General features: G+C 36.9%; 1 protein-coding gene and 1 long non-coding RNA gene across 23 annotated transcripts in view; one reads left to right on the top strand and one right to left on the bottom strand.

Annotated features, from left to right (window-relative positions):
• Positions 1-14,499, bottom strand: part of BAZ2B (bromodomain adjacent to zinc finger domain 2B) — a 316,560-nt gene that overhangs the window by 15,279 nt on the left and 286,782 nt on the right. For 16 of the 22 annotated variants that reach the window (XM_045066575.1, XM_045066581.1, XM_045066582.1 and 13 more), the window contains 6 exons: positions 7,738-8,393; positions 7,161-7,434; positions 6,834-6,989; positions 6,101-6,261; positions 2,178-2,488; positions 1,655-1,790 (listed from right to left, as the gene is read on the bottom strand). In XM_045066575.1, the coding sequence (XP_044922510.1) occupies positions 1,655-1,790; positions 2,178-2,488; positions 6,101-6,261; positions 6,834-6,989; positions 7,161-7,434; positions 7,738-8,393 (1,694 nt within the window). The remainder of the gene's footprint in view (positions 1-1,654; positions 1,791-2,177; positions 2,489-6,100; positions 6,262-6,833; positions 6,990-7,160; positions 7,435-7,737; positions 8,394-14,499) is intronic. The other 6 variants (XM_045066584.1, XM_045066587.1, XM_045066592.1 and 3 more) reach the window with 2 other exon arrangements.
• LOC106004974 overlaps positions 1-14,499 on the top strand; it is a 41,871-nt gene that overhangs the window by 25,758 nt on the left and 1,614 nt on the right. The window lies entirely within an intron of this gene.

Here is a 14,499-nt window from a genome sequence, read left to right as displayed (position 1 = left end):
TCTGTTAGGACTTGTTATGAGGATTATTTTAGGCACAATTACATTTCTAGCTAAAGGTTAAAAAGTGCTCATTAATCTTTGATTATGAAACTATGCCTTCTTTTCAAGATAGTTTCATAGCAAATAATGTACTATTAAATATTAAAAAATGAAAATTGTAAGAGATGGAGTTAAATAGTGATAAATGTGTATTAATAACATGAAAAAGACTTATGAATTTGTCAGAAATGAAATAAAGTTTTTGATTGCAGAAAGCAAGAATACTAATATAAAGGCAGATTTTGGAACAAATTTTGGGTTTCTATATACAGGTTATAACAAAACTGACCCTATCATGACGACTATTTTGGTGTATATGAGAACAAGAACTGTTCCAATTTCATTCTGATATAGAATTCTGTATCTTAGGATCATTACAGTCTAGTAATATCACCAAGTATATTTCTCCAAGGGGGCCTTAAAACTGGTTTTAATCATAACTTTTAGAAGAAAAATTCTTTTTACCTGGTAAAAATGCTACCAAATGAACAGAACGTACCTTCAATCTTATGGTAACTTGTAATGTGGATTGGAAAAGACCTAAATTTGAGCAGACTGTGAAAACTGCATGTTCATTATTCCAAAGATATTTTATATGAAGAAGGGAAAAACCACAAAAGAAATCAAATTTATTTTTAAGAATGAGTAAGGCGTGGAGTAGTCTAAACTTAGAGGTAAAAATAAAGCAAAGAATGTTAAAAATATTTAAGGATCACTTCTTTTCTTTGGGCAATGACTATTTTAAGGAAAGGAATTTTACTCTTAGTCATTCATAAAAACAAATCTCAAATGTTTGGATTTTACAGCTAATCTGTAACTCAAAAGCAAATGTCAAAGTAATTTATAAAGGTTCACATATAATAAATATTTTTATATCTGATATATAAGAGGCAAGAGGGACATGAACATGATTTAAAATGAGCATCTCTCTGGAAGCTACATGGACTATAGCTTTTATTTGGAATACATAGTATTTGATGCCTGGTACAAGGTAAAGGTACCTTCTACCTTTATATACACGATGATAACCACTTGAGCTTAAGCAAATAAGGCGAAAAACCAGTTTTAATTGTTAGAATTAAAAAAAAAAAACCCTATTCTTCATGTTAGCTACTTCTGATGACATGCATGATTATCAAGTACACAAACTAAGAGCTCTCTGCTTATTTTGTATTTACTCATCTATTTCTTAGCATTAAAAAAAAGAAATCTGAAAGAAATATAAAGACATTTTAAGAACGCAGTTAATGTCCATAGCAGATAATGTTAGCAACTGAATGTTTACAGGAGTAAAAGGGTCTTCAAAATATTTAGGTGAACAACTATTATGTTAACAGAATATAGAAAACAACTTTAGTCAGAGTTATAAACAATATTCCACGAAATGAGAATCAAGACTTTTAAAAAGAAGAGATAATATACTTGGTAGTTTCCTTCAAAAAGCTCAAAATAAGAAGAAAAATATCAAACTGAAACAGTATTTAAGAATTAAACTGTCAAGCAAAGCATACATTATTTTGACAATAAGTAATGTATTAATTAAGAAAGATTTAGAGGTTGGGAAAAACAGGACAAAGTAAATTAGTTAGAGTATTTCTTAAATGAAAACACTTACAACTTTCATAATTGATTTTTCCCATGCTATTGATTTCTGTAACTGCTGAATGCACAGAGCTACCTGTGCAGCACTGCGAGCTTCTGATAATGCCCTTCTCCATACCCTGAGCCCTGGAGCAATATCCTCTTCAATTCTGCATTGAAATATAGAAAAATTAAGTAGGTCATATCCACATTTATGGTCACCGAATGTGAAACAATCATCACACTGAAAGCCAAGCAATGACAAAAACATGGAACAGCCAATAAGAATAAGGTTTAAGCAACTAAATTTGATGTAGTGCACAGACTGTGGCTACGTGCCTCAAAGCTTAGTCACAACCAGGTAAATGTAAGATCACTTTGCAGGATTATCAACGCACATAACAACAAAAAAAATGTTTTTACAAAGCACCATGCAAATAGCATGATCCATATGGATCACAGACATACAAGAAGATACATAGATAACAGGCAATAGAAAATAGGCTCCAATTAGCAAAGAAGCACAATAATTTTTCAAGTTAATCTCAATAACCTACCCGTCACCATCACCACTAATGGATGGTGCAGGAGCAGGGACAGTAACTGTGCCCACATTATCCAGTTTGATCTGAATGGTGGTACTTAAGGGGCTCTTCAGATACCTTCTCTCAATGTTCCGCTCCAAATCAGCCAGCCTGGTTACAGCTATATCTAGGGGGTTGTCACTCTTCCGTTCTAGTGCATGTGCACTGCTTTCTTCTTCGCCAGTAAATTCTCCATCATGCTCCTTGCACAATTTAGAAAATGACTTATGTTCAAAATATACCAAGTCCTCCCTTTCTGATGCAGGCTCTGGACACATCCAACCCTATATATCAAGAGAATGATGTTATTATGGTTTCCTCTTAAAATGCCTGATGGGTGAATTACCTGTACTTAAAATACAGCAGCAGACACCAGCAGATCTCAAGGATCTTTACTGGAAGTTTTTACCTTGTGTTTCCTAATGCTAGGTAGAAACAAGAATAGAAAATTAAAAGAAACAGTTAAAAGTTTGAAGAAGAAAATTTAATAACTTTGATATTATGAAAGATATAATGAAAATCAGCAAAGTATTCTAAAGGACTTGAGAATGAATAAATACTTATTTCATGGGACCACTTAAATGGAAAATTCTCGGTAGTCTCTGAACTTTGTTCTTCTTTTCCATTTTCACTTCTTCCATCACTCTTCTGTACTTACCATTTTTCCTTCAGCCACAGGAGCTTTGTCTAAGCTGTTACATTTGTCTGTATGGCTTTTCCCCTGTTCCTCTACACCTTCTTAACTCTACTCATTCTGTAGCTCTCGTATTAAAATTTACTTCCTCAGGAAATCCATCCTTAACCTCCTTTTGGAGGTTAAATCTCCCTGTTACAGGTTCTCATAGAACCACATGATACTCCATGTCCTTGTGGTAGTCACAAGTTTACACATGATTATGTGATGAACATTTTTCTACCTCTAAATTCCAAGAGGGCAGGGGCCATGTCTGCTTTTAGTCATTTTATCTCCAGCAGATAGGGCAAACAGATCTCTCTCTCTCTCTCTCTCTCTCTCTATATATATATATATATATACACATCCATAAATGTTGATTGAATAAATAAATGATCCTACAACTCAGCTTGCTTATATCAATCCTTTAGCTCTAAATCCTTCCAAGATTCCCTATTCCTTAACAAAGTCCATGTTTTTTTTTGTTGTTTTTTTTTTTTTTAAGATTTTATTTATTTATTTGACAGAGAGAGATCACAGGTAGGTAGAGAGACTGGCAGAGAGAGAGAGAGAGAGAGAGCGCACGCGGGAAGCAGGCTCCCTGCTGAGCAGAGAGCCCGATGCGGGACTCGATCCCAGGACTCTGAGATCATGACCCGAGCCGAAGGCAGCGGCTTAACCCACTGAGCCACCCAGGAGCCCACAAAGTCCATGTTTTTATCACGACATTCAAGTAACTGAATCTACTTCTTTCTCGCACATTCCCATTTATGTACCCTACACCGCAGACAAATTCCATGTTTGGGCTCCCTGTTCCTGGTGCTCCACTCATGCTATTTGCTTTTTCTCGTATGGCATTCTCTGTTCTCTGTCAAAGCCTTTGTCATCTTCTCATCTCTCATCTTGACTTCTCCATGAAATCTTCCCTGATCTTTCTCCTATCTCCTCACCAGAAGTACTGTATTCTTTTTCATGCATAATTCTGTACTTGTCTGTGATCAGTTACTAGAGTCTACAGAGATGCACCCATGTCTTTTCTCCATATCATATAACAAGCTTTCTGAGCCAGAAACCACCTTGTATCCAGTTTTGTGATGTCCACTGACTGATATGGAATAAGTACTTAATAAATAAGAAACAAAATGACCATTATGCTTTTTATTAAGTCTCTTTAGTGATAATTATTTTGTTTTGTATATTGGGATCAATTCTTTCTCATTAATTCAGTAGAACATTTATATTTAGGAGATAAGTATGAAGTTATAAGTAGTATGCTTAAGTGCATTAGGTATAACTCAGGTCAAATGGCTTCATTCTTATAGTTTGAATGGATACTACATACCACTTAAAAAAAAAATTCCACTTAGCTTCTGAGAACACAGCCAAAAATTTCTAAGCAGCTGGTAATATGATAAAGTCATTCACCAAAATTTGAATATTATTTCCAGAAAGATGTTTCATGCCCATGCTCTGACTTTACACATAACTTGAAAAGTGTGATGATACGCTTTTCCAACCAATAGCCAACCAGACTTGGCAGGTTAGATGGGGGAGAGGAGGAAGGAAGTTGGAGGAAAATAGGGCTAGTAGAACCAATTAAATTAAAATCAGCAAATAGTAACAACTGATCATGAAAGAAAACAGACTATAGAAAGCAGATGTCATAGTTCAAAAAGCAAAGCACACTAGGATCATTTAACAAAGGGGCAAAATGATTCCCTCAGGAATCATTGGTCTTCATACTGGAGATACTGTGTCACCAAGAGAATTTAAATCAAACTCATTATTCTCAATTTTAAGAAGGCAGTGTAATATATAACATAAGTGATCCAACAAACATGTCAAGAAATTGTAGCACTAAATGGAATAATTATTATTTTTCCAGAAAATTAATTTGTGTAGAAGAGTTCACTTGTTGAAGATGCCAGATAAATGAGGCATTTTTATATTGCACCAGGAAAAGGATTTGTATAGTTGCCTAGTACAATAGTTTCAGCATATAAACTTCCCAAGGTTGGTAATTATGTTTGTGGCAAGAAATGGATATTTTATTAGCCCTGGAAAATTATAATTTTTGGAGATTCCTGAAAATTTCCAAATGCCAGCATTAAAATAATTTTGAAGAAGTATTTTAATCATTGGATAGGGTAGTATTATAAGTTTCTCATTCTGGATAAATGTGAAATATCTCATCAAATTACATTGAAACTACATTTTCTAAACCTTTTCAGGTATTTGTCTCATGCTTATTTACCATCAGTCCATTTATTCTCAGAGATGTCACCTTATTATCAATTGAGAAGACTTTATACTCCTATTTACAAAACCAAAAAGTCTTGCACAAAGCTAAAGCTTTCCTTTCTTTTGCCTTTCCATTGGAAGCCAGTTCTGATCATTGTTTGTGACAATGGTAATGCCCAGGAGATAAACACATATATTAAAAATTTACATATATATGTAGGTGTATGTATGTATCATAATATAACACATATTCAGATATATCTATATTCCCCAATTTTATTTATTTATTTATTTATTTATTTATTTATTTTTTAAAGATTTTATTTATTTACTTGTCAGAGATAGAGGGAGAGAGAGCGAGTGAGCACAGGCAGACAGAGAGGCAGGCAGAGGCAGAGGGAGAAGCAGGCTCCCTGCTGAGCAAGGAGCCCGATGTGGGACTCGATCCCAGGGTGCTGGGATCATGACCTGAGCCGAAGGCAGCTGCCCAACCAACTGAGCCACCCAGGCGTCCCCCCAATTTTAAATTATATAGAGTAAATATCTGACACACGACACGGCTTATTATAGAGGTGCTTCCCAGACCTAAACAAAACATGGTAGTAGGAATTTAATAGAGTATTCTATTATCATGGTGAAACTGTGAAACTCTGCTTGTGGTAAAGAACTGCATACCAGAAATGACAGTTTCTATTGTCATTAAGAAGGCAGCAAGATTTAGTAAAAAGAACATGGGTACTGGAGTTAGACTGATTTGATCTGAACCCACATTTAGCCACTCACTATAAGACCACTGGCAGGTTACTTACTCTGAGACTTGTTCCTTACCTGTAAGATGGGAAAATTAATTCAGGATCATGATAAGGATTAAATGAGATAAAATAAAGACATTTAACATAGGAACGGGCAAATGTCAGGCATGTATAAACATTAGTTACCTTCCATTATCCTAAAAACAGATTTTATTCCAAGTCAATTTTACCTTCACTTGCAAACTTGCTGATGCAACTCTCCTTTCTAGATCTTCCACCTGTTGAAGAATACTCAAATCCATTTCCATTGCTTGATCTTCTACTGACCAGTTCTCCACAATATCTCGAGTTACCTGGTTTTCTTCGTTCTCATTTAATTCAATAATAGCAACTACATTTGAAAAGAAATTAATTTTAAAATCTACTCTATTCCCCAGTGATTTCTTTCAAAAAGTAAATAAAAGTCCAGGGGTAACATATGCATGTAACTTAACAGACACAAGTGCACTTGTGCATATGCAGGCAGCTTACTTTTAAAAAGTAGGAATATTCTTTTTTTCTTAAGATTTTATTTTTATTTATTTGACAGAGAGAGAGAGAAAGAGTGAGCACAAGCATGGGGAGCGACAGGCAGAGAGAGAGGGAGAAGCAGACTCCCTGCTGAACAAGGAGCCCAATTTGAGGCCAATCTATCATAACCTGAGCCAAAGGCAGTTGCTTAACCAACTTAACCAGGCATCCTAGGACTATTCTTTTTTAAGAACGCAATACATCTGTATGTTGTAAAATAAACATAAGAAAGTAATGCCAATTTAAGAAATGTAAATAGTTACTATTTTTGAGCAAGATAGAAAAACAAATGCCTATCAGAAATAAATTAAAACATACTAAAATACATTTTAAGATAAAAGAATTAATTTTCGTAAGTAAGCAAGAGAGCAGCAATCTCTTTTAGGTACATACCATCCTTATTCTTGATGCAGGCTTGAGTAATGTAATCCAAATGTTTCTGAATTTGTTTCTGTAATGCCTTTTCTCTTATTCCTCTGAGATGTAGCACTTTAAGCAAAGCTTTTAGGTCCTCTGGGTCAATAATTCTCCACCAACCAAATTGCATTTCTAAGTCAAGATAAATATGTACATCTTTTACAAATATCTTGAATATGAATTAATGGCACAAAACAAATCAGCAGATTTATAACTACATATATAACCATCGAAGACTCAGTTATAAGACTCTACTAACAATGAAATAAAGTAAGTGGCTAAAAACTGTCTCATTGTACCTACCTTCTGGAATAGGTTTTGGACTAGGAAAATCTACCGGTTTTGCTACTTCAACAGCCGCAGGCTGAGTTGAGGAGACTTTTTCAATCTGTGGCACCGGAGATTCACTTTTACTTGAAGCAACATTGGGAGTCAAGAATGAATTACCATTTCCTTCAGATAATCCCAATCCTGATCCCAGACTAGGTACAGGTGATGTAAACGGAATATTAGAAGCAAGCACGCCAGTGGGCCATCCACAGAACTGGAGTCCCATCATAGATACTCCACTTTTCATCTATAAAAACACCAAAATATTTTAAAAGAAGAACAATCTAAAAAGTTAGGAAAAATGTTTAGCATCTGAAATTTTTTAAATTCTGAAAAAAAAATAAAGGTAATTCAAGAAGCCTTTGCCTTAGACTAGGAAAGGCACAGTCGTTGTAATGAAGCTTGGTAATAGCAATTGTGACTCTTTCCAGTTCTCAAACTGTGGCAGGGGTAATACAAACATCCAGCTGATCCCCTGGAACAAGAATCTTCATGGGGTCAAAGATTAAATAAGGCAACACAGAAGTGAGTTACAATGAGCAATACAAACCTGAAGGGGTGATACAGCAAATGGATTGAGGCCCACGGGATTCTGAGCAGAAGATGATCCCAGGAGGGGGGCGGGGGCAGGTGAGGGGGATGTGGATGGTGGCTGAGACTGAGGAGTCACTACAGAAGCAGCTGGTATGTCAGCATGCGTAAGTGAAGTGTCATCGCAAGGGGTTCTTGGCAGAAGGCTGAACCACTGTCTGTTCTTCTCCGTCAGTGTTTTTAACAACTGGTCATTGGGTAGAGGACTGTAGAACTTCCCTGGACCACTTGAACCAGGACTGAACAGATTATTAGCGTCTGTCTTTTCCATGTTGCTTTGGGTTGCTGTTGATTGAACGCTGCCCAAGGAATGTTTTCCACTGTTTTGATAAGACAATGTACACCCATTTGCACTATTATTTGGTTTGGGGGTCATTACATCTGACTCAGGAGGCATCTTAGCTACTTCTAAAAGCTTGCTTAATTTTGAAAAAGAGCCAGGTTTCTGAAGAAACAGATTTGTGTTATCTTTTTCTTTAGGATCTTCCTTTTGCTCACAATGATCTGGATTTGAACAATTTAAAGTATCTTCAGACGTCTCAAATATTTCTTCTTTGATCTGGATACTTTCTGCCTTTTTCAGTTTTTCTCTTTCTTTTGCAATTTCATCTAGTCCTATAAAAGTGAAAAGCATGAAAAAGATCAGTTTCTTCAGATCCAACCAATACTTTAATTGTATTTTATTACTGTTTATCAAGTTATATGCATAAATATATAAACTTTTCTAGATTAGTAATATTCTGCATTTTTCCTTTTTTATATAAAGGCTAGATTTTTTGCTCACTGGAAAATTATTTTATAATTAATCATCACAAAATTTTAAAATGTCAGATTTTTTTTTTTTTAAGATTTATCCATTTATCTGACAGAGATCACAAGTAGGCAGAGAGGCAGGCAGAGAGAGGGGGAAGCCCGCCAAGCAGATCCCAGGACCCTGAGATCATGACCTGAGCCGAAGGCAGAGGCCCAACTCATTGAGCACCCAGGTGCCCCAAAATGTCAGAATACTGAAAGCCCTAATGCACAACAGAAATTAGTATTAACACTTTTGTGTAAATCCTTCTAGGAGCTCTCTATGTATACACATATACACGTAAGCCTATAGAGTATAAAAAAAAGGAAATCTTATTACAATATTCTAACCTACATGTTTTTTTTTTTAATTTAATTTATTTATTTGACAGAGAGAAATCACAAGTAGATGGAGAGGCAGGCAGAGAGAGAGAGAGAGAGAGAGAGGGAAGCAGGCTCCCTGCTGAGCAGAGAGCCCAATGCAGGACTTGATCCCAGGACCCTGAGATCATGACCTGAGCCGAAGGCAGCAGCTTAACCCACTGAGCCACCCAGGTGCCCCTAACCTACATGTTTTATTAGATGATACTCCGTAAACATCCTGATGCATCAATAAATAGATAACTGGAATATATCATAATTTAAATAATCAATCTTCTATGGATGGCTATTAATAAGATCTAAATATTCACTATTATAAACAGTGCTGTAAACGACGAATGATCTTATATCTGTATCGTTGGACTTTAAAACTTCTTTTCTGATTTACTTCTTAAGGATACATTTCTAGAAGAAAAAACTTACTGGATATTAACATAGGTACCTTTCAGAGTTTTTGCAATATAATTGTCAAACTGCCCTCTGGAAAGTCTAAATCAATACACACAAATGTCAGAATTACACAAAAGCATCTATTTCCCTATCTCTCTGTGAAACTGAATACTAACGATATTTTTGTCTTTTCCAATATCTGGAAGGTGAAAATCTGAATTGTATTTTTTTTCTGATCACTAGTAAGGCTGATTATCTTGTCATAGATTTATTGGCATTTCTCCTTTGTGACCCTCTGGTTCATATTTTGCCAAAAATATGACAAATTTTTTAAAAAAATAATTCATAAACACTTTTTTTTTTAAGATTTTATTTATCTATTTGACAGACAGAGATCACAAGTAGGCAGAGAGGCAGGCAGAGAGAGAGGAAGGGAAGCAGGCTCCCCACTGAGCAGAGAGCCCGATGCGGGGCTCAATCCCAGGACCCTGGGATAATGACCTGAGCCGAAGGCAGAGGCTTTAACCCACTGAGCCACCCAGGCGCCCCAAAAAATAATTCATAAAAACTCTTAAAAATATAAATCTACTAGTTTATTTGACTTGAAAAGTAATATATATTCAAGGTAAAATATTCAGTAATGAGAGGTATATGGTAAAACCTTTTCTGTCCTACACCCCCAGTCCCTATTTCTACTCTTGAGAGGTAACCATGATTAACCAATCATGCCTGTAGAGCCTTCTGGAAATCTTATATGATTCCTTGTGAGTATCATTTCACACTATTACACAAATGGGATACTATTCTTTACTTTTTCGCAATTTAGGACAAAATCCAAACCCCTACACAAGGCCTACCACATTGTATGCTCTAGTTCCTGAAAACCTCTATAACCTCTAGCCATTTTTGTCCTTGTTCTTCCTTTCTTCCTTTTTCAGGCTTCTCAAACATGCTACGTTCTTTCCTTCCTTGGGGTCTCTGCACTTGCTATTCCCTCTGCCTAGAATACTGTTTTACTGACTGGCTCTGTATCCTCGTGTTTCACATTATGTGTCATTTTGTCACAGAGGTTTTTTCTGATCACCTTATCTAAAGTAGGGTCCCCATCTCATTCACCTTAGAATATCATCATACTAGGCAGAATTCACCATTAGACACAATAATCTGTTTATTTTCTATTCCAATCCCACTCCCACACATTAGAATTTAAATCAGTAAGCTTTACTTAAAGGTAGAACAATGTCTACCTTGCTTATTATAGGGTCCCAAAAGCCTAACATGGTGCCTGCTATAAAATGGGGATTCAATAAATATTTTTTAGTGATGAAATAAAAGGATGTATTTAATATTTTCACTGTTCACCTTCTACAGCTTTCAATGGCAAAATATAGAACTATACTTTATCAGCTGCATAATATTCTATTATATGTATAGATCATGATTTGTTTAACTGATCTTCTACTAATGTTTGAAATAGCTCTTACATCCTTCTCTTGATATTAATTTCTACCCCAAATTACAAGCTTATTCCTCAGACTTATGATTCTACACACTCAGGTGTCACAGGGACTAGATTCACCTCCTTGCATGAAACAACCAAAAAATAGACAAAAATATATGAAACCACAGTTTGTAAGAAACTGGACATGAGGTAACAATGAGAGAAAACAAATGCAGCAAGCCCTGTGATTGCCCAGCTTAGTGCCTTAGGACAGTTTCCAGGCTACATCACAGGGAGAAATTCAGGCAGAGCTGGCTGACTCCTAAGATGAGGAGACGGAACTGAGAGTCCAAGGGAGACGCCAAGTGGCTACAATGCTCAGAAGGGAGTACTGGAAAGGAGAGAGCTGCCTAGAAAGAGAACTCCACAGACCTATGGAAGGACTCCAGTTTCAGCTGAATACCTGTCAGCGCCCATGTGTCAGGAACCCATCTGAGACCAGGGAAAGAACCACTTGAAAAGGATTAGAGGTGACGGTGCTAGGTGCTCACACAGGCTGGGAATAGTACCTGTTCCTACCAACCAGCTTGGGAAACCTCCAAATTCATAGCTGTCGTGTAGAGTACTCGAGGATCTTGCGTCAGTAGTTAGGGGATAATTAGCCATAAACTGAGCACTATCCTAGTCCTGCCTAACACGTTTTAAAAACCAAGAACTGAAAGGACCAAACTTTTTCTGAGTACTAGCACCCAACAAGGCAAAATTTACAATGTCAGGCATCCAATCAAAAGTATAATGCTTGCTGGGATGCCTGGGTGGCTCAGTTGGTCAAACAGCTGCCTTCGGCTCAGGTCATAATCCCAGCATCCTAGGATGGAGTCCCACATCGGGCTCCTTGCTCAGCAGGGAGCCTGCTTCTGCCTCTGCCTGCCATTCTGTCTGCCTGTGCTTGCTCTCTCCCCCTCTCTCTCTCTGATAAATAAATAAAATCTTAAAAAAAAAAAAAAGTATAATGCTTGCAAAGACACAGGAAAACACAACACATAATTAGAAAAATCAGTGAAAACTGACCCCAAACTAACAAGATAGTAGAATTAGCAGACAAGGACATTAAGTTTAAGAAAATAATGGTTGAAAAAATTTCAAACTTGATGAAAACTGTAAGGCACAGATCCAAGAAATACAACTCCAAGGAAAAGAAATATGAAGATAACTACAACAAAACATATAGTCAAATTGCTTAAAACCAATGAGACAGAAGAACCTTAAAGGCAGCTAGCAAAAAATCTCTATGTACTTCCACACATTTGCCCTGAGAAGAAAACCCTACACTTCATCACCTTTAATTAAGCAAACGTGAAAAGAGTCACAAATATTCTTTTCATGTACCTGGCTTTATACAAATTATTGGTTAATAAAGTACTAAGAGCTGATCTTGATTTATTCTGAGAACTACTGTCTTGAAAAACCTCTGTCATATGTCCAAAAATAAATGGGCTAACCAGTCAACCAATTTTTACTGGTTTGAGACTAGATGACTTCCCATTTATATATAATAAAGTAGATTGAGCTGATGATACATTTTAATAGCCTACTCATGGTTGTTTTAACTTTTACATTCAAATTGCTTAATTATAAAAAGATAGATCTCTAACTAAAATGTAAAATTATTTTTAAAAAATTGGAAGGAATTTTGTATAAAGAGATTCTTTAATTTTAAATAATTTTCTATCTTCATTTCATACAACCCCCTGGTTCCTTCTAGTCCTCACTTCTCTGACATGTGTCAATGAGTTTTAATAAACATCTTTGGGGGTTCTGGGTAGCTCAGTGGGTTAAGCCTCTGCCTTTAGCTCAGGTCATGATCTTGGGGGTCCTGGGATCGAGCTCTCTGCTCAGTGGGGAGTCTGCTTCCCCTTCTCTCTCTGCCTGCCTCTCTGCTTACTTGGGATCTCTCTCTCTATCGAATAAATAATAAAATCTTTAAAAAAAATCTTCAAAACGGACTGAAGAAGAGGAAGACAAGAGATGAAACAAGCTGTTCACTGGATTCATTTCCCTGATAATAAAAGTAAGTGCATAATGACAAAGAAAATACCATTTGTCAACTGGAGTAAATTCTAAAAAAAATACCAGATTATGTCTTCTTCAGTTTTATCAAAATCACTTCGAACCCTCTCAGGTTCACCTAACGGTTGTTGCGGACCCAGGGGTCCACCACTCATTCTGAGTTCAAGTGAAAATTTTTTCCTTTGGCTCTCTTTAGATGGGCTGAAGCATGCTATAGCTTTCAAATAAATTTGACTACACTGTCAGTAGAACATGGATAAAGAACATATGAAATGTGAAAACCCTGGTATAAAATAGGTCTCTATGCAATGGCTTCCTCACAGGACTCAAAGGCACTTTTCCATTCCATACAGCAGAACCTCAGGCGTACCCGCACTGCTCCTTAGCTGTTTTCATTTTAATAGTGTTACCATGACTCAGCTCCTAGGAGATTTCTGGCTATTGCTGTGGAGAAGACTAAATGAAGCAGATTCTCAACATTTTCTCTCTCTAGAATTGTTCCTTCCCAGTCTGATTCAGGAATTAAAAAAAAAAAAAGATGATTGATTTATAATACCTGCTCCCTTCAGGTAAGAGTCCCCCACATATCCATAACAGGAATTTGTTTTCTACTTTAGACCTAAAGGTGTAACCACATCCTAATACAAAATGGAAGACTGACAGTCACATCACTGTGTGTGTGTGTGTGTGTGTGTGTGTGTGTGTTTGTATGTGTGTGTGAATCAACAAACTTGTTTCATTTTCCTTCCACTTTGCTGAGAGCCTTTAGCTAGCTAATAGCAACACGGTTCTCAGGCTCCTAGAGCCAGAAGCTCACTTTGCTTCTGGGTATGCATACCCCTTAGCACTGTTCCTAGATCTGAAGGTCTCTTGATGGGTTTGCCGTTAGAGAAACTAAGTGCTTTTTACCCTTTCGCACAATACCCATCAATACAGAGCAAGGTGTAGGGTATAGTGTTTTATCTCCTGGAGTGCTTTTGTCACATATCCAAGTCCTATGGAACCACAACTGGAACTGGAAGATCCTGTGTACTATTACTTCTCTGCTTATAAGTTGCCTTTACTAATAAACTTCCCTGCAGTTAGCACTTTGTATGTCATTAGCGGTTTTTGTAACCATGCATCTTGTACAGCAGTTGGTGTCCAGCAAAGTCCTAATGTCATGGATTTCTGGAAGAGGAGCACAAGGGTAGAAGATCTCCTTAGGGTCAGCAGTAATTCACTTGGTGGGGTTAGGATGGTCTCAGTAGCTGTGCCCAAGAATGGCAGAAGCTCTAATGTGGACACCAAACAGGGAGACTAGTGGTGATAGAGTGGCTCAAAATGCAGTCATCCCTCCTTCCTTACCAGCTTAGAGACTTTCAAGAGTTTAAAGTTGGAGGGTGAACTAGAAAGGGTGGCGGCCCCTGTAGAAGGGAAAGTGAGGCAAACTCTCATGATCCCTCTGTTATAATATATGAGGCAACTAGCCCCTGTGATAGGAAGCCAATTATTGTGAGGCATGCTCTATAGGAACCTGAGTGGGAATACCAGCAGAAGGAGATCCAGCAATAAACAGAGTAAGAAGAGCTAGGTTCTCAACAGGAGCACCACCAAAAGCAGCACTTGGAAGGATCCTTAGAGGCTTGGCTTGTTTGTTTGCATGAT

The sequence above is a fragment of the Mustela putorius genome, unplaced genomic scaffold (assembly GCF_011764305.1).
Source record: "Mustela putorius furo isolate JIRA1106 unplaced genomic scaffold, ASM1176430v1.1 tig00003869_pilon_pilon_pilon, whole genome shotgun sequence".
Taxonomy (NCBI): domain Eukaryota; kingdom Metazoa; phylum Chordata; class Mammalia; order Carnivora; family Mustelidae; genus Mustela; species Mustela putorius.
The sequence above is the reverse complement of the archived record's forward strand: the minus strand, read 5'-3'. Positions and strand labels throughout refer to the sequence as shown.